Genomic DNA, 20,910 nt, shown 5'->3' on the forward strand with positions numbered 1-20,910 from the left:
GAAAGAGAAGGAATGGAAACTTAAGGAAGAGAAGGGGAAGTAATTTAATAGAAGGGGAAGGAGTGAGAGAAAGGGAAGAAATTGGAACATAATGAAGAAAAAAGAAAAAGAAGGGAAACTTAAGGAAGATAATTTAGGGGGGAGTAATTTAAAGGAAGGGGGAGGAATGAGAGAAAGGGGAAGAAATTGAATGTAAAGAAGAAGGAAAGCGAACGAAGGAGAGAAGGGGGAAATAATTTTAAAAAAAATCAAAACTACATTTTTTACATGGTAATGTTCACATAAAAACAATACAAATGTATGCAAGGAGGAGTTTCCTCATGGTATAAAATGCCCCAAACCCATGAGCTCCTTCGCCCCCTGGACCCCCACCAGGGCCCTAAAGCGGCCCATGGTCCCCACGCCATTGCACGCTCCGCTCGCTATGCACGCTTCACTTTATTTATAAATCAACTTGGGTGAAATTTTTGGAGCCTTGCCCACCCTGGAAGAGAGGGCTGGCTACGCCCCTGCAAGGACTACAACTACTGCACTGGAAATTTTATTTCAGCACAGACAACAGTTGTGGAGTTACAGTCAAAAATGAGGGAAAACCAATATTTGATCAAGAAATCAATAACTACTTGCCTTGAGTTGCTGATTTTTCAGTGCAGTAATAGATTATCACATTTGATATTTTCAGTCGCCGTACTCCTCTGTTTGTTCGCGATCAATAAACTGGTAGATTCCAAAATCAGAATTGTTCAATATTGAGCAATTAGGGACCGTTCACAAACACTTGTAAGGGGGGGCCTGATGCAAAAAAATTTTATCGCGAAAAATTTTCGCTCCCCCCTTAGACATGAAAATTATGGGTCAACCCCATAGAAAAGAATAGGGCCTATATAAACTCAATTTTTCCAGGAAAATTTGTGGTCATTTTTTTCAGGCCCCCCCCCCTAGTAGGCTAGTAGGGTCAAAAATCTTCAGGACCCCCTTTTTGCATCAGCCCCCCCCCCAAACAAGTGTTTGTGAACGATCCCTTATAATTTAATATGCAAGCTCGATAATGTTGCATTCAATATAAACTTTTATTGTCACTATAAATCATCTAATTATATAAACTCTTTATGACCATTTTAATATTACTAAACATCAGTATAATTTTGAGTTCAACGGAATGCGTTCATCAAGATTAATAATAACACTATGATATTTTTTAAAATCAAAATTCGACTATGGCATAGTCTATTAAGGGATCTAAAATGAGCGTTTATTGCGTTTCGACAGTATTTTTTTTGTGGGACATGAGAGCACCTCAGACCTATCGAATTGCATTCTGAATACGAAGCATGTCTTTCTGATATCAAATAATTTTCATTTTTGAAAATCACAATATAATACAAATTTTATGACAAATTATAAAAATTTGATATTTTTCAAATTTTTGATATATAACAGTACTCGAAGTAAATTATATAAATCTAATGACATATTCTTAAAGTGTATGTAGCAGGGAGGAAAAGCCGACGGTCAATTGAAAATTTTGACCTTTCATATTGAAGATATGGATTTTTTCCCAAAAAGACCTAATTTTTTTTTTGGTGTTTTGGGAAAAAAAATCCATATCTTCAATACGAAAGGTCAAAATTTTCAATTGATAGTCGGCTTTTCATCCCACCTACATACACTTTAAGTATAAATCATCAGATTTATAAAGTTTACTTCAAGTACTGTTAAATATCAAAAATATCAATTTTAATGATTTGCCATAAAATGTGTATTAAATTGCGAATTTCAAAAAATCAAAATTATTTGATATCAGAAGGACATTCTTCGTATTCAGAATGCAATTCGATATGTCTGATGTGCTCTAATGTCCCAAAATAAATACTGTCCAAACGTTCATACCCCAGCCCTTAAAGCCATATTATAACATTGCTGTTGAGGACGCCCTCACTGATTTTTTAAAATTCATTTTTTTACACGATTATATTGTACTTTATTAAACCAATATACCCTGCAAAAATCAAGACTCTAGGTGCTGTAGTTTTGTCAAAATCCGAGATTTTGAATAAAGCGCCGGAACCGGCGTCTTATTATTACGATGGAATTATTAGTCGAACGCATACACGATGTTCATAACACACAGTACGTACACGGCGTATGGGACGGTGATCTACACAACAAAGGGTCGTACCATAACATGACCGAAGGAGTGGTACGTATTGGCGACATACGCGCTGGTAGTAAATTCAATCTTCTTTGCTTTGCCGTAGTTGTTCGGCTCAAAATTAAAGGGATATATCTGACAATAAAACTAACATTTTATGTCAAAGAATTGCTAATCTATTTTGTATGATAATGTTATAATATTGCTTTAAATGTCTATGATGCACGAAAACTTTAAATAAACCGATGTGGCTTTAACTACGGGCTGTAACTGCGCAGGTGCGCATCGTCATCAAGCACTCGGGCTGTCTGTCAGTAACAAATTTAGTACCAAATTGACATGTGTGGTCAAATTGTAAAATAATTCACATGAATTTATGGTGTTAAACAACATTTTATTGTGAAAGCTTGCCGAATATTGCAGCAGAGGGTTATCACTTGATTTTGGTATGTAAAAAGTAAAATAAAAGCCGTACTACAAACTGTAACTCGGTATTTTAAAATGTCAGTACAGCACTGAATGTTCAATTCAAATTCATAGACTAGTGCATGAGTGGGGATTAGCACTTTTCAGTTTCCCACGCGTTTGAATGGGAATTGGATTCGATTGCGTACTTTCCCAATGTTTGGTGAGCATATTTCTCCAATATTTTGAGAAGTTGACGTCAAATTTTCTATTCTATATTGTTTGGCAATAATGTCTTTTGCCAATAGTATGTTTATAAGTTTAGTTGTAATTTTGTGTTTTTGATCGCAAAGTCTGATCGGATATTTTTATTCCCGATTCGAATTCTGAACCCTTCGCAAGGGTGCAGAATTCGGCAGAACTTTGACGATAATTTTGCCTTTTTTTGGACACTAAAATGCACATATACATTGATGAAATTTTAAAGAATTTTTTCAAATTTCTGACCTGCGCAAATCGTTAAGTGTGTATTTCCCATTGACATCCAAAATGGCGCAAGCAGCAAGCCAGTCCTAAATATACATAGGTACGGCGTATATAGGACTGGCAAGCGAGTCCCAATGATAAAATGTCAATCATGCAATGACACTTGAATCGCTGAATCTCCCAGCTTGACCAATTCGGCCATGCTGACAGGACTAACTACTAGTACATGTATGTACTATTAAACATTTTTCAAAATTCCATTTACAAATTAAGCGTACTGCTAGCAATCCAGCTTGTGATATTTTCCACAAAGTAGCATGTTAGATGGAGGCTCCGTATTTAGCGTTAACTTTGGATATTAATACTTGATTATTTTCTTTCCGGGTATTTGAGTCGAGTGGAAAATAAAGAAAATAATTTTGTTCTTTTAATGATGATTCAATGTCCAAAGTTAACTTTCCATGTAACTTAATACGGCGCTTCCGCCCATAATGCTTGACGTTGCAGCGTAGCGATGGCTAGCGTTAGCCTGCAGAACTCAGTCGCCAATGATAGTCATTTATCTATTGGCCGTACAAAATGTATATCATTTGGAGACTTGAGTTCTTATGATACATTTTCCGTGGAGCAGTTTCTGACGATAGCTTGGGATTATTGGGGCAAAGGTTATCTAGTGAATCCTTTCATCATTATGACCACTGAAGCATTGTCAAGTCTGCCAAGGACACTCAGCACAACTTTTAAAACCATGTTACTCTTGACAGAAGAACAGTGGCGTAGATTTCTTTTTGACATTGGGGGGATGGGGTTGGAAAAAATTTCTTGAAGTATATTGAATCCAGCACTCTTTAGATTACAGACAGATTAAGTTTATTGAACAAATGCGCGCGAAGCGCTCGAAAAATTTTGCCATTTTGAAGCTAAACTGATGAAATATGGTGTAAAAGTTGGATAAATTCGGCCGTAGCGTGGAAAATTTTGCAATTTTAGGCCTCAAATGGCCAAATATAAGGTTAATTTAGTTAGAAACCCATATACATTTGTACGGGTCTCAACATTGGGGGGATGATTGTATGGACCATCCACCCCTGGCAAAATATTGGGGGGATTTGTCCCCCCATCCCCCATCCCCCCATGAAGTCTGTTGGAAAATAAAGAAAATAATCATGATAATCCATGTCCAAAGCTAAAGTTACAGTTATGTAACTTATTGCGTTTCCGCCTAATGACGCTTGACGTCGCCTCGTATACGCGATTGTTCGAAATGTTCTAACTTTCGTATGAACAACCGATAGCTTGTGATACTGAAAGTTAGAACTTGCAAGGATGTTATCGTATGTAACGTACTTGTTTACATGTACGTGTGATACATGTACGCAGTTGCCATACAGAGTACAATTTCATGCATATGAATAAAAACTTCTTCCTCAAGTTAGTTATTGTCTCCAAAATATCATGAAATAGTTCGTGACATATTACCGACACACTGTACTATAATATTTTATTTTATATTAATACATGTACTTACGAAAAACGTCAATATTTGTTCTCCTAACGGCTTCGATCAACGCCGTGTTTCTGCTGTATATGCACCCACTGACCTCCAGCAGTGTTGCCAAAAATGTTAGCCCAAATCGCGAGTCAAATAAATTAAAAGTCGCTCGATTGTTTTTAAAATTCATACATTGGTATCTATGGGATAGCAAAATACCATAAATTGCCTACGCCAGATTTGAAAAGTTGCTCAATTACTTTCTTAACCATCAATTGGTGTCTATTGGACAGGAAACTGTAGTGTGGAAAATCTTCAAAAGTCATCCTATTGGGCTACTAAGTCGCTGCTTTGCCAATCCTGAACTCCGCACGTGCTTATTCCACCAGCCGTCTACACTGCGCATGTACTGTGACCACTGATCTTGTAGAGATCAGTGACTGTGACTGATTATGACCCGGATGTACCCAATTGAAAACGTCATAACAAGGTCATCTCTAGCGTGTACATCGGTGACAGTAAATCGGGCATGATCATTCGCCGGAGCATCGCACTGCTGTGACTTTAAACTTCTCCAGAATGTACTTCAAAGATGTATTTTTTCTCTAAAAGTAAGCCACCTTGAATCCAAAGATAGATTATGTTAGTCCAGGAAAATTGTAGCCAAAAGTGACATTCGGAAGAATGTTTTTACAAGCGTTATAAAAATATCAACGCTATGCATACACGTTTTCATATAGCAGAAAGTTCTATCTTATGCACACATAACTATCGTGTCGTCGTGCATAAAAGATAGATTTTTCGATCAAATACGCGATTATTATCGGTTAAAAAAGGAACCTTGCAACAGATAGTATTGATGTATTCATGTATTACTCACATGAATAATATACTAAGTCTTGACTTGTCTGCTACTGCACTAAATGATTGGTGTGACTATCAACGTACAGATCATGCATCGCTTGATAACATAAATTTTCTTCACAATTTACTTACCGTACTGCTGATCAAGTTCTTGAAGTCATCAGGAGCTGTAGCCACATCCGGAATTAGTCCCAGTAGCTGAGACCTGACATTATCATTTACATTCAGGGTATTATCCGCTAATTGCTCAATAAACCTTCCAAATGATAATGATAGGGTTCAAACTTCCTAGTTACCGTACAAGTCTAGGACTACATCAGGAATATAATTCCATCCTTTCTATTATTCTATAATTATGCAGCTTTTTTATGAATACCTGAATACGAAACTTACTCAAGAAACACTAGCAACATATTTGTAAGTCCATGGAAAGTGATAATTTTGAAAAAACTAAAAAACAAATGTGTACTGGCATAATCATATATGCTGGATATTCATACATTTTGTACATGCTGGATAACATGTCAGTGGCGTAGCCAGGATTTTGGAACCGAGGGGGCACAACTTGTAAATGTACCGACGGAAATATTTTTTGCCGACGGAAGTTGTGATTTGTTGACCCAAATTTTTTTTACCATTGTTTTGAAAAAGTGAAGAGCCAAAAAAAAAAAAAAAAACAACAACAACAACAACAAAAAAAACCACTAAATTTTCATGTATTATTAACAATTTTTCATCATTTTTTTACAATTCTTCCATTTTTTCTGTCACCCTGGGTCAAAAATAGTCTGTTGTTAACCCAATTTTTTTTCAACCAACACCTTCCGTCTACCGGACGGCCTTACATGAACCGGACGGCCATGACGAGCGGGGAGCACCGCCCCTAGCCCCCCACTGGCTACGTCACAGGTACATATGTAGAGAGTAGATTTGGGTTCAACTTTTGATCTAGGCTATTGCTAAGCCAGTCCGTGTGATTTATTCTTTTAAACAACAACCACGTTGACAGAGGTTAAATTGCATTTTGAGAGGTGATTTCCTGATGGTGATTCAGCAATCAAGATTTTTATTAAACTTGACAACTACAACTCATTTCCTACTGGGAGACAATATAACAATGAATACCAGTATATAAACGACTTGTTAATGACATGCATCGGGTGGATTTTACCAGCGAGGTAAGGTTTTCGGCCTGAATATTCTCATTTTTCTCCATCAAAGATGCTAGCGATAACTATTTTTTACACAGATACTTTGGTAACATGTGACTTTCAAATGTCATAGGGTAGAATTTTTGTCTTAAATACACAGCTTTGGGTAAAACAACTAGCAGGCTATCTTAGTACATCTAATGACAAAGGTGCCAAAATCTGAATTTTGATGACTTATACGAATGGACCTTTAAGTGTAGATTGCCTATTTTGAACTGTCCAACATTTTGTTGTGCAATTTTAGAAACATTTTTGATGTGATCGCCCGTTGTGATCACCCGTCGTATTAAATGTAGTATTACTTTATAGTAAAGAAAATATAGTAAGGCCAATGTTAAAGCATTCTACAAAAATACTACATTGTATGTGTCAGAGGGGATATGGCATGGTTTTTTCTTTCTATCACATGGAAAATTTAAGATCGGCTTTGGTGATAAGCTAGAGCAAGCCAGAGGTTATTAAATGTAAAACAATCCCCAAATATTTCTCAAAAGATCATGGACTTCATTCAAAACGTGCTGGTGAAACAAGTTGTTTACAAAAACAATCCTTGTTCGAAACCTGATGACAACATCCCGTTCATTTCGGCACACCACATGGACACTCAGGTGCAGTCATGTGAAATGGCGATCTCAGTCTTGGAAAAGTTTGGTCAACCATGTTGCAAAATGATTGGAAATTGGAAATGCACCTTCAAGGTAAACAATATTAAATAGTATTTCCTTTCACTTCTTGGATACAGTATTGACAAGTTTGATGATTGAAGAATTTAAAACAAGTCTGCTAGTACATATGTACATGTAGATGTTACAAAATGCATTTTGCGTGTGAAAAAGACTGTTTATAATGTGGATATGCTGCAGAGTAACGCATCATGTTGATATCTGCATGAAGTCTACAAATTTGTGAAACTAAGAATGAGACGTCGTAAGAATGACAACAAATTTTAAGTAGGCCTAGGCCTATGTTAGAAAAATGACTTCATTACATGCAGAAGACGAGTACAGAAAGAAGTAAAGTAGGCTTAATACCTACATGGGCCTACATAATACTACGGAAGATAAGTTTTAACAATGCTTATAATCATGATATTTAGTGCATTTATAGTGTACAACACATATTGTAAGTTGAACATATTGAAACATAAAACAACATTTTTGTGATGTTGTGACAGCAGCATAATATGTGTTCCTTATCATTAAATCACCCCACCCTTCAGATAATCTGCGTAGATAGCCCCGGAGACACCCATATATATCAGCATATCATTAAATCACTTCGCCTTTCACCTAATCAGCGTTGAGGTTTTCATTACTGTAATTAGCATATCATTAGATTGCTCTACGCTTTCACAAGTACCAATCAGCGTGTTTACTCAGCACTGATGCATGTTCGCAAAGTATACATTAGAGTTAAACAATCAATCACGATAATTAACGAAGTTCCAATGCACTTTAATTGGGAGAAAACCTTGACACAAATCTGGCAATTGTACTGTGCAAATATTTATGGCTGCTTCCAACCATAATATTTTTGTGCAAGATCTGGTATGGGTCAAAAGTGATTCTAGTATATCCAATAATTATTACTTCTATCAGAAGATCACTGTGAGGTACGGTGTCTAGCTTGTATGTAATGGATCGTTAATGTTATTGTGAGTAATTAGTATAAAAATACTCCATCGAAACTGCATTGCACAATATCACTTGCGTCTTCAGACTACAAAAATTGTGACGAAAGTTTCATCTCATAGTAAACGCCATTAAAGTTCAAAAGTGACAATATAATGGTGCGTACTTCGCTGCGGCGAGTACGCCCAAAAATGAATTAATACAGCTGTCTCTCAACACGCAATGTTCAAAATTCCCGGACGTCAAAATTGTCCAGTGCAATGACATCCTAGTAATACAATGGAGGCTGATTGAGTACAAGTAACCATGACATCATTGCACTAGATAATTTTGGCGTGGGAATTTTGAATATCGCGTGTTGTGCTTACCGGATCCTTTAAGATGAGCTGGTTGTTGCCGACCAGCGTAACTACATTGTGAAGTGAACACAAATACAACTTTGCCCATTTTGGCGAAGCAAAAGATCCTAGCAAGTGGCTTTAGGTCCACAGAGTGAGATCCATCCACAAAAAAAATTGTGAGCCTTATTGATTTTATTTTCTTGAATTTTTCAGAGATGGCATCATCTTCAGCAGATATTGGCTACATGTACTTTCCAGTAGATGAACTACCAGATGTTGTATTGGTGAATGTATTTTCATTTTTCAATGTGAAGCAGAAATGTAGAGTTGCAGGGTAAGGCAATAAGTAAAGTGATGTTCTGCATGCCTTTTGGATACATTCATATATATAAATAGTTGAGTGTACCATTGAATGAAATACATTCCATCTATATTTTTGTGGATTCCACCTATTAAACAACACCATGAAGACACTGGCAGCTTTTGTTGTATGTATATTATTGCAGTTCAGAGCCATTCCATGTCAACTCCAGGGATGTGCACCGCAGCACCTCTTCAATTTTTTTCTTTTTCTGTGTGGTGATAGATATTGATGAGAAAGTAAAAGCCTGAAAATTTGCCAGTTCTTGGAGTTCTGACCCCCGAAGTTGGTCCTGGATGGACGAAGTTGCATTTTGAGGGCCCTATATCTTTTAAAGTAAAGGAGTTACAAGTTTTCTGATGCCAGATTTGAATTCTGCACAAAAGAGTACCACAGGAGACATACTTTTCAAAGCTCTAGGAGGTTCCCTTTATACATTTATGGACCTCCAAACATCGTCTTTCAAGCGTTGCGACACATAATTTACGCTGGCCCCCTCTAAATTTCAAATTGATGCCACGGTAAAACGAAAGAGTATGAAGCTCAAATTTTCAGGATTTTACTTTCTCATCAATATCTACCACCACACAGAAAAATAACAAAATTAATGAGGTGCTGCGGTGCACATCCCTGGAGTTGACATGGATTGGCTCTTCAGTAAGGACCATAAAGGATCGGTGGAAAAGTAGTGCATTTTTGGGCACTTAGCAAAGTGGGAAAATTGCATCTGTTGATTTGCTATTTGGTAATGAAAATGTATAGCACACCCCTTGATAACTATTGCAACAGATAGAGAGATGGGGTATGGGAAAAATCAAACATTATTTTTAAAACTTAGTTTTAAATCTTTTTGTTCTCCATATATCAGAGTTTCCAGACGATGGAATGCAATAGCAAAGGACCCAAGACTGTGGAAGATAGTGGATGACACCCCAAAGGGATCTGGTGGTCTGCTTGCCTTCATCAGAGCATACTGTGGCAACTCTTTGCTCAGCTTCAAGTCAAGTGGCCATATGACAACACCGGCTCTTAAGTTGATCCGTAGAATGTGCCCTGGTATTCAAGAGTTCACGCTGTGTGATCTTACGTCAGAAAAGCAGATCAATTTGTGTGTTCTACCCTCACAGCTGACAAGTTTAACGTTGATTTCGTTTCCGTACATAAGAAATAGTGCATGGTGGGACTTTTTGTCTTCAGATCGAATGCCTTGCCTCAGGCGCTTGTGTCTGAGAGATTTTAAGATGTCTAATCAGAATGGCATCTTACAGCAGCTACCTCAGCTTCCAATGCTCACTCATCTCTCCCTGGGTTTTCAGAAACACCACCTCCAGTCATCTTCTGAGTTTGATGCTATAGTTGCACCAGTGGCAACAAATTTGCAGGTAAATTATTAAAATCCCAGATTTGTGATCAAATGTTGAGTTGTGGCTAATGATGGAAGTTCAATGTTGCCTTGAAGTCAAATTGATTTGATGTTATATCGGCAATCACTTTAATCAATTGTTTAATATGATATGGGCATTATAAAATTTAGTAATTATCAGGGGGTGGGCTAGGGGCAAAATTAGATCCTTTATGTCAGGGGCACCAGCAACTAAGCCAGTGCATGTACTGTATTCATTCCAATAAGCTCCCAGGGCGCTTAACAAAGTCATTTTGGGTAGGTGCTTATTTTTTACATTGTTTTAGTCATCAATCACCGTCTGAAAGTATTTAGTTACTTCCAGTTAGTGCACCCTCACAAACTGTGTCTATATATTATAATTATTGACAATGTTTTTGAGGGCACTAACTGTAAGTAAAGATATGTGCACGCCGCAAAAAATCTGAATTTGAGAAAGAATTACCTCAAACTTGGCCTTTTAAAGGCATTTGCAGGTGGTTATTGTGAAGTATTTTTAATATCTATACATCTGCCCACTATGAAATAGCGTCATGATTTAATTTTGGTGCACATTTTGGATACTTTTGATGCTCAATTTCCCACATGCATGTATGTAAAGTCACTAGACAGGTAAGCTTACAGGAAGTATTTTGACAACATTGGATGGGCGGTTAATAATTTCATATTGTGTTTAATTGTTGCAAAGTTGCTGGGTGGGCGGTTATTGGGGCATGGGCGGTTATTGGAACGAATATGGTATTTCATTATTGTTGAGCTAAAATAAGGTGATATTGAACAGGAATTGCCTGCAGGAATGTATGGTAGCTCTCCATAAGCTTTAAAACTTGTCAGCCTGTGATGCATTCAACTCGGGTTATGGCAAAGTGCATATGAGCAACTATTTTCTGGGACACTTCTTTTTACAAAAAAATTATTATCAAATGTTTCAACTCTCTTCACAGAATCTTGAAGTTCTCCGTCTTGGCTATGGTACCGAGTTTATTTTTCACAGATTGGTTCGAAACAACTTACGCAACAATATGCCAAAACTGCGACGTTTGGATCTCTACTACTTTTTCGACCAAATATATGGTGAAATTCCTGAATATCTATCTCCGCTAGCAAGCCTGCCTCTTTTGGAACACTTAGATATACCTAGAATTCAGTGGACTTCACTTGGGTATAGGGCAGACAAGGTGGAAGTAATTCATGAAATAGCAAAAGACATTGCTGATGCAGTGATGACATTCCCAGCCGGCAAACTGAAACAGCTTCTCATAGGATTAGAAGCGGATCCAGAGGCTATACCAAAGGCAGAATGTGTAATTACTTCTAATGAAGCAATTCTTGTAGAGCTGCGAAGACGTTTACCAGCAGGCATCAGTATTAAGAAGGGTACCTATACAGAGGAATGAGAAGAACAATTGCAGACATACTTCACTGGGGGGAGTGGGGAGCACTCAACGTTATAATTTATTTAAAGCCGTAATGTACGATTTCTGTCAAATTTTAATTGTGTTCCATAAATTCTTTATTCAAAATGTTGGAATGATATTAGTAATAACTGTCGGGAAGGGTTGCTGTCCAACAAGATAAAGTGAAACAACAAGGTAAAGTGAAAGAAATCCAACTGGTTATTTTGGCAATTTAATATGCTGTTCTATGGGAGGACATAAGTCATGTAATAAACAAATTATGACTTTATGTCGAACTTTGCTCTGTTGACCTACAAAGACAACAAATTTGGCCGATTCCATTTAGGTGCAAGTTGGGACACATGTAAACATGTACAAATATATGCAAAAAAAAAATCAGGTTTGAAAAAAATTATTCAATTTCATATTATGAGATCATACATTGTGGCTTTATAAGTTGAATATACCTGATGACCCCCTTATTTAAGTTCAGCTACCCAATGACCCTTTTTTCTTAAATCATCAAAATGCCTTAAAATAATGTGCTTTCAAATTAAGTTTGCTATATTTTTTCTATTTTTTCCCGATGACCCCTTTCTCAAAATTTTATACTAATTATCCCCTTTTTCCAAAATTTTATACCCAACCTCCTTTGTTCATCATTGCTATACCCAATGATCTTCCCTTTTTTAAACAACATTTTATAGCAATACCCCCGTAATTCCTGATGTTGGTAGGCACATACCCATCACTTCTAAAGTTGAGTGCTACCCCCGGACTTGAATCCTGTAGAAAAATAATCGCTGGAAGATTGTGAATATATTTTGTTATGTAATCAAGCACAATTAGTCTTACAAGGGTTAAGGTGACTTTATCGGCTACGGTGCATGTGATGCACAGAATTCTGTGAAAATGATATTGATATGAAAACCTTACTTGCCAAGTTTGAACTCTCCCCCCCAAAAAAAAAGCATTTTTGACTGATGCTGTTCAACCTTTTTTAATGAAGTATTTATATTTCAAGTTGCAGTGTTTCTAATATTCCATAAAATAAAAAAAAAATGTGAAATTTATTTTTTTAAAAACAATAAACACTTTATCCAAAACCAAAAATCCTGCAACAACTATTTAGATATAAAAGCTTATTTACTACACCTGACTTTGATAGCCGTAGAACCTTCCTTGTGGGCTAAAAAAATTCAAAATTTACCAAATTTAGGAAATTTCCCAAAACATCAGAATTGTTACAATTCCTAAATATTTTTCTTTGTTATTAAAGGTTTGAATAAATACACATGATTGATTGACACAGAAACCATCCGAGTGAGCTACCTTAACCGTTGACCTGGATTATGTTGATGAAATTTCTCAATGATCACATACTTGGGATTACATTTAATACAGCATTAACATAAAATCACCAGGCTGCGGACTCTGAAAATTATGCAAAAAAGGCGGGCCATTGGTATTGTAGTGAAGGCATGTATTTAAACTTGCTACCAGGTTTGTCCCCTAATGATCTTGTTGTATTATACAATGGGCAAAGTCAGATATCAGGCTAAAAAAAAGAAGCTATGTCTCAAAGTCACCGCGCACATTCATTTTTCTTTGCGTGTCCATGTCAGCTGAAACAGGAGATTCATTCTTTGCTTTTTTTTTTTAGTATTTTGCTGTAGAATCATGAAATTCTGACTATTTTGAAGAGAATTTACTTGATTTGATACTAGCATTGTTTAGGTATTGATAGTTGTTCTTCACTTGTGTAAATCAACCACAATTTTATGCTGTGTACTTTTTGAACACTAGAAAATTACATTTTAACTCAAAATTAAGTTAAAAAAAAAAAAGAATAAAATCGTTCAAAAAGCGCCCCATGCCGCATTCGCTTTTTGACACTGCCATGGGCTTTAAGACATAGCAATTTTTTTTTTTTTTAGCCTCATGCATATTATTGATATTAACGAAGCATTCCTGGGAAGTGTATCCAGTGGCGTAGCTAGGCCTTGCATGCCAGGGGCTAGGATACAGAATGGCACTCTCTGAAGAAATAACACACAAAAATGGGCACAAATACCACCAATTTGGTTATAGGTTAAATCAAATTGAAATTTGGTCTTAAAACAATCTTTCAAGTGTCTATAATGATATTTGTGCAAGGTGGGTGAATATTTTGACTTTTAGTTCTTGGAAAGGGGCCAGTGGCGTGGCGTCATAGGGAACGGGGACACATGCCCCCCATCGATCTGAAATTTTTAAAATCCCATAGAAAAATGGCAGAAAAACGGCTTGTGCCCCCCAATCAGACCCGGTGCCCCCCCCCCATCGGATGACCCACGCTACGCCACTGAAAGGAGAACAGAATCAATCTAGGTATAATTGAAGACAGAATTGAAAAGATTAGTTTGCGTCTGACGTCAGGGCAATGGCGTGGTACGATTGGTTGCTGACCTGCGCAGTACAGCATTTTTGGTCTGGTTGACAGGACGTCAGACGCAAAGCAAGAGCATCAGGGGCCCATGGACAAGGAGCAGTACAGGCCCTTTTAACCAGGGCGGGATTTAGCCTATGCCTACCTTATGGAGGCCCTGGGCCAGGCCAAAATTTGGAGGCCCCGAATTCACGTGCCGAGGAAGGCATGTGCACTCATGTCAGTGGCCAAGTTTTGGTTTAACTAAAGGGGATTAAGGGAGACTAACATATTTTGAATTCACATATTTGAATTTGCGCGAATCGCAGAAATTTTTTACAATTTTGCCCTATGTTGACCAAAAAACATATTGTTATTGGGGTTAATTTGGGGCCCCCAAATTTTGGGGGCCCTGGACCCGGGCCCATCTGGCCCAATGGTATACAAATCCGACCCTGCTCTCCATTATCAGCCCTTATTTAATTCTCGCTTTTGTGCTCGGGCCCCCTGAACCCTCAGGGCCCATGGACTTCGTCCACCCTGTCCCCCCGCTTGCTACGTGCCTGCGCAAACTAGTCTTTTTAATTTGGTCTTCAATTATAGCACTGAATAGGCTGATTCTGTCTCCACCCTATAAGATGGTGCCCGGCAGGTCACATGACCTTCCTTTCCCCCCTCTAGCTTTGCCACTGAGTATTTCTTAAAAGTAGGTAATACCAGGGATATGGTAGTATACTTAGCTTAATATAGCATAGAAATATTTACTGCTCATGAGGGATCTGGTGGAATCTATTGGTCCCCTCGGTGAACTGGAAACCGTGGGCCTACTATTTTCCCAAAACCTTCAGGTCGAGGGAAAATATTAGGCTCACAGTCTCCAGTTCACCGAGGGGACCAATAGATTACACCAGATCCCGAATTTAGAGCGTACTATTTGTTTTACATGTATATCCTTCATATATTTTTTGTTCATTGATTGGTTAAATATTAGAAACGGATGCATGTAGGTTAGGCCTAGTCAAGGCTACAATCAAGTGCAAATTTCCCTGGGACACTTGTTCATATTTCGCCCTCTGTTCAATAAAACCGGTCATATGACGCGTTCACCATGTGATATTTTATTTGTATAGTTTCCAACCTATTTCGAATCCTCCTCCCCACCAACCAATGTTGGAGGAAAAATATAGGTCATTTACAAAATGAGGCGTTTGGTATACAACATTGAATAAGGGGTGCGGGGAGGGTCATTGAACTATGAAAGTGTCCCAGCAAATTTGCACTTGATTGTATAGGGGATGCGAAAAAATAATCTATTAATATCAATAAAATCGCCATAACTCTCGAGCAGCGTTGCTTTCGATTTTCATAATTTTTTCAGTGATGTCAAGATAATTTCATTATGCATTACATGATTAGCCAATTTTAAAAATTTATTAAAATAAACATTTTTTGAATATCTAACCCTGCAATGCATGCATTTTTCAAGGAATATTTGACACATTGATTGCTTATATTAGAGTGGACATATAAATTCTCCTTTGGTAGAATTTACAAACATAATAAAAGCAAACCAAATAAGAAATTAAGAAAATATAGAAATAAATAGAACAGAATCATGATGTTTGTCTCATCATTGATCTTTCAAACTCATTACCCTATTTCAAATGCTATTATCGGAATGCACGTTAAACTCTTTAATATAGGCCTTCAACTACCCATCACAGACACGCTAATTCAACGTAACAATGCCATGCCAAAAAGTGTATATACAACTATATACAATTACACATTTTAAATGTGCTTATTATTGGTATTCAAAATAAAAAAAGAGATAAAGAGCAGGATTTAAAAGTAAACATATCGCGACATAATGAGCTTGAACCGTAGCCCTCATGATCAGAAGGCAGTAAGCAAACCACTACACTATGGTTGAGCTGTTGTTATTCATGCGAATTTATTTATAACAAGGATAACAAGAATTAATGGCGCAATAACGGTCTACCAGAATAATATAACTTAAAAAGTAATATATATTTATTTAACGTTATGGTAGACCGTGCTCATTTGGCTTAAATGGAGGAATAATTACCAATAAACATATCAAAGTTAGGAAGGTATGTATAATGTGACCGTGTATATTCAAAATATACGTTAGATAAATGCTGAATACTGACCAAAACATGAGTTTTAATGAATGATTTCATTGGATCGAAGCTCGATAACACAATACAGTAGCATTCAAATGCTAGGATTAAATACGCTCAAATCGAGTGCAATTGTCATCAGTCTCCGGTGGCATATAGTTACTGGCTTTGCTTCTCGCCCCGAGATCTCGAGTTCGAATCCATGTAATGCTATTTTTCTTTCTTTCTTTTTTATTCTTTTTACACAGCCGTGACGTTAGTCACGGCTGTGTCTTTTTTCTTACAGGTTCTTCTTTCTTCTTTCTTCTTCTTTCTGTCAACCATTACATTTGCTCTAGCACTCACATGCTTACATCGATTTTGACCTAACTTGGTCACAATGATCATTGACCATGCCCCTACATGTCACATGAAAGTCAAGGGGTCAAAGGTCACGAGGGGTCACAGGGGTCAAAACGTGATTTCAACTAAAAATGCATCTTCTCCTACAACTTACGTAGGACAGCAACCCCACTTGCACACATGCATTGTTATTACCCAGTGTCTATGTGGTGTACACAGATTTGTGGTCAAAGGTCATTAAGGGGTCACTTCCGGTATAAAACGAAAAACCTTCAAACATTTTTATTAGCTAAGTAAAACATAGCACAGTAACGGTATGTTCACATATGATCTGCAGTCACCCAATGTATATGTGGTATTTTTTACTTGGGGTCAAAGCTCATTAAGGGTCACTTCGGTATAAAAAGAAATACCTTTAAAATGCATCTTCTTCCACAAATTATGTGGGACAGAGACGCCACTTGCACACATGTATTGTTATTACCCAGTGTCTATGGGGTGTACACAGATTTGGGGTCAAAGGTCATTAAGGGGTCACTTCGGTAAAAAACGAAATATCTTTAAAAAAATTTATAAGCTAAGTAAAACATGGGACAGTAACGGTATGTTCACACGTGATCTGCAGTCACCCAATGTATATGTGGTATTGTTTTATTTGGGGTCAAATCTCATTAAAAGGTCACTTCCGGTATAAAACAAAATACCTTTAAAATGCATCTTCTTCCACAGATTCTGTAGGACAGTGACGCCACTTGCACACATGCATTGTTATTACCCAGTGTCTATGGGGTGTACACAGATTTGGGGTCAAAGGTCATTAAGGGGTCATTTCCGGTATAAAACGAAAACCTTCAAAAATGTTTATTTGCTAAGAAAAACATAGGACAGTAACGGTATGTTCACACATGAATTGTGGTTACACAATTCATATGTGGTATTTTTTTATTTTGGGTCAAATGTCATTAAGGGGTCACTTCCGGTTTGAGACGAAAAACCTTCCAAATGCCCCTTCTGCTACAAATAACATGGCAAAGTGATGCCACGTGCACACAAACATTGACATTAGCCAATGTCTATGGGGTTTTCATATATTTTGGAGTCAAAGGTCATTAAAGGGTCACAACACGGCTGTGTTCGTGGTCTTAGACCACAGTTAAGTCTAGTTGTCTTCTTTCTTTCTTTCTTTCTTTCTTTTTTCTTTCTTTTTCTTTCTTTCTTTCTTTCTTTCTTTCTTTCTTTCTTTCTTTCTTTCTTTCTTTCTTTCTTTCTTTCTTTCTTTTTTCCTTTATGTTGCCAATTTACATTTACATTTATCAATGAACTAAAGGGAAACAATTGTTTTGTTTTATGATTTTTTTTTGTTATTTCAGTAGGTATTTTTAACTGATTGTACTCTATATTTCCAATATGATTTAATTTTGATTAGTTTTAAATTGTTTTAAAAGTGAATTTTGAGATAATTCGCTTATAATAGCAATCATGTGTCAAATATGCCTTAAATAATGCATATATTACAGCGTTTTGATACCTAAAAATATTTAGTTTGACAAAAAATGACAATTAAAGTAACCACAATATGCGCAATGTTGTTTGTTTTAAATTAGTGAAAAAATCATGTCAATCGAGCAACGCGTTTGCGAGTTATGGTAATTTTACTGAAAGTAATATATTATTTTTTTCTTTTTTTATACAATCAAGTGCAAATTTACCTGGGACACTTGTTCATATTTCGCCCTCTGTTCAATAAAACCGGTCATATGAGCGTTCACCATGTGATATTTTATTTGTATAGTTTCCAACCTATTTGAATCCTCCCTCCCCACCAACCAATGTTGGAGGAAAAATATAGGTCATTTACAAAATGAGGCGTTTGGTATACAACATTGAATAAGGGGAGCGGGGAGGGTCATTGAACTATGAAAGTGTCCCAGCAAATTTGCACTTGATTGTATAGGGATGCTTGAAAAATAATCTATTAATATCAATAAAATCGCCATAACTCTCGAACGTTGCTGTTCGATTTTCATAATTTTTTCAGTGATGTCAAGATAATTTCATTATGCATTACATGATTAGCCAATTTTTAAAAAAATTTATTAAAATAAACATTTTTTTGAATATCTAACCCTGCAATGCATGCATTTTTCAAGGAATATTTGACACATTGATTGCTTATATTAGAGTGGACATATAAATTCTCCTTTGGTAGAATTTACAAACATAATAAAAGCAAACCAAATAAGAAATTAAGAAAATATAGAAATAAATAGAACAGAATCATGATGTTTGTCTCATCATTGATCTTTCAAACTCATTACCCTATTTCAAATGCTATTATCGGAATGCACGTTAAACTCTTTAATATAGGCCTTCAACTACCCATCACAGACACGCTAATTCAACGTAATAATGCCATGCCAAAAGTGTATATACAATTATATACAATTACACATTTTAAATGTGCTTATTATTGGTATTCAAAAATAAAAAAAAGAGATAAAGAGCAGGATTTAAAAGTAAACATATCGGCGACAATGAGCTTCGAACCGTAGCCCTCATGATCAGAAGGCAGTAAGCAAACCACTACACTATGGTTGAGCTGTTGTTATTCATGCGAATTTATTTATAACAAGGATAACAAGAATTAATGATGCAATAACGGTCTACCAGAATAATATAACTTAAAAAGTAATATATATTTATTTAACGTTATGGTAGACCGTGCTCATTTGGCTTAAATGGAGGAATAATTACCAATAAACATATCAAAGTTAGGAAGGTATGTATAATGTGACCGTGTATATTCAAAATAACGTTAGATAAATGCTGAATACGACCAAAACATGAGTTTTAATGAATGATTTCATTGGATCGAAGCTCGATAACACAATACAGTAGCATTGCAATGATAGGATTAAATACGCTGAAATCGAGTGCAATTGTCATCAGTCTCCGGTGGCATATAGTTACTGGCTTTGCTTCTCGCCCCGAGATCTCGAGTTCGAATCCATGTAATGCTATTTTTCTTTCTTTCTTTTTATTCTTTTTGTCTTTCTTTCTTTCTTTCTTTCTTTTTCTTTCTTTTTCTTTCTTTCTTTCTTTCTTTCTTTCTTTCTTTCTTTCTTTCTTTCTTTCTTTCTTTCTTTCTTTCTTTTTCCTTTATGTTGCCAATTTACATTTACATTTATCAATGAACTAAAGGGAAACAATTGTTTTGTTTTATGATTTTTTTTGTTATTTCAGTAGGTATTTTTAACTGATTGTACTCTATATTTCCAATATGATTTAATTTTGATTAGTTTTAAATTGTTTTAAAAGTGAATTTTGAGATAATTCGCTTATAATAGCAATCATGTGTCAAATATGCCTTAAATAATGCATATATTACAGCGTTTTGATACCTAAAAATATTTAGTTTGACAAAAAATGACAATTAAAGTAACCAAAATATGCGCAATGTTATTTGTTTTAAATTAGTGAAAAAATCATGTCAATCGAGCAACGCGTTTGCGAGTTATGGTAATTTTACTGAAAGTAATATATTATTTTTTGTCTTCTTCAATACAATCAAGTGCAAATTTACCTGGGACACTTGTTCATATTTCGCCCTCTGTTCAATAAAACCGGTCATATGACGTTCACCATGTGATATTTTATTTGTATAGTTTCCAACCTATTTGAATCCTCCTCCCCACCAACCAATGTTGGAGGAAAAATATAGGTCATTTACAAAATGAGGCGTTTGGTATACAACATTGAATAAGAAGTGCGGGGAGGTCATTGAACTATGAAAGTGTCCCAGCAAATTTGCACTTGATTGTATAGGGATGCTGAAAAAATAATCTATTAATATCAATAAAAAAAAAATAAATATCTAACGCGTTGCTAAATTTTCATAATTTTTTCAGTGATATAAAAATAATTTCATTATGCATTACATGATTAGCCAATTTTAAAAAATTTATTAAAATAAACATTTTTTGAATATCTAACCCTGCAATGCATGCATTTTTCAAGGAATATTTGACACATTGATTGCTTATATTAGAGTGGACATATAAATTCTCCTTTGGTAGAATTTACAAACATAATAAAAGCAAACCAAATAAGAAATTAAGAAAATATAGAAATAAATAGAACAGAATCATGATGTTTGTCTCATCATTGATCTTTCAAACTCATTACCCTATTTCAAATGCTATTATCGGAATGCACGTTAAACTCTTTAATATAGGCCTTCAACTACCCATCACAGACACGCTAATTCAACGTAAC

The 20,910-nt window shown here is 36.1% G+C and overlaps 1 protein-coding gene across 1 annotated transcript; it reads left to right on the forward strand.

Moving 5' to 3' along the window:
* Positions 1-2,490: 2,490 nt before the first annotated feature.
* On the forward strand, positions 2,491-11,769 carry LOC140167242 (F-box/LRR-repeat protein 12-like). The gene is made up of 4 exons (XM_072190586.1): positions 2,491-2,598; positions 8,796-8,916; positions 9,812-10,325; positions 11,290-11,769. The coding sequence occupies exons 2-4, from the start codon at positions 8,798-8,800 to the stop codon at positions 11,740-11,742; spliced, it is 1,086 nt and encodes a 361-aa protein (XP_072046687.1). The 5' UTR covers positions 2,491-2,598; positions 8,796-8,797; the 3' UTR covers positions 11,743-11,769.
* Positions 11,770-20,910: the final 9,141 nt, after the last annotated feature.

The sequence above is a fragment of the Amphiura filiformis genome, chromosome 13, assembly GCF_039555335.1.
Source record: "Amphiura filiformis chromosome 13, Afil_fr2py, whole genome shotgun sequence".
Taxonomy (NCBI): Eukaryota; Metazoa; Echinodermata; class Ophiuroidea; order Amphilepidida; family Amphiuridae; genus Amphiura; species Amphiura filiformis.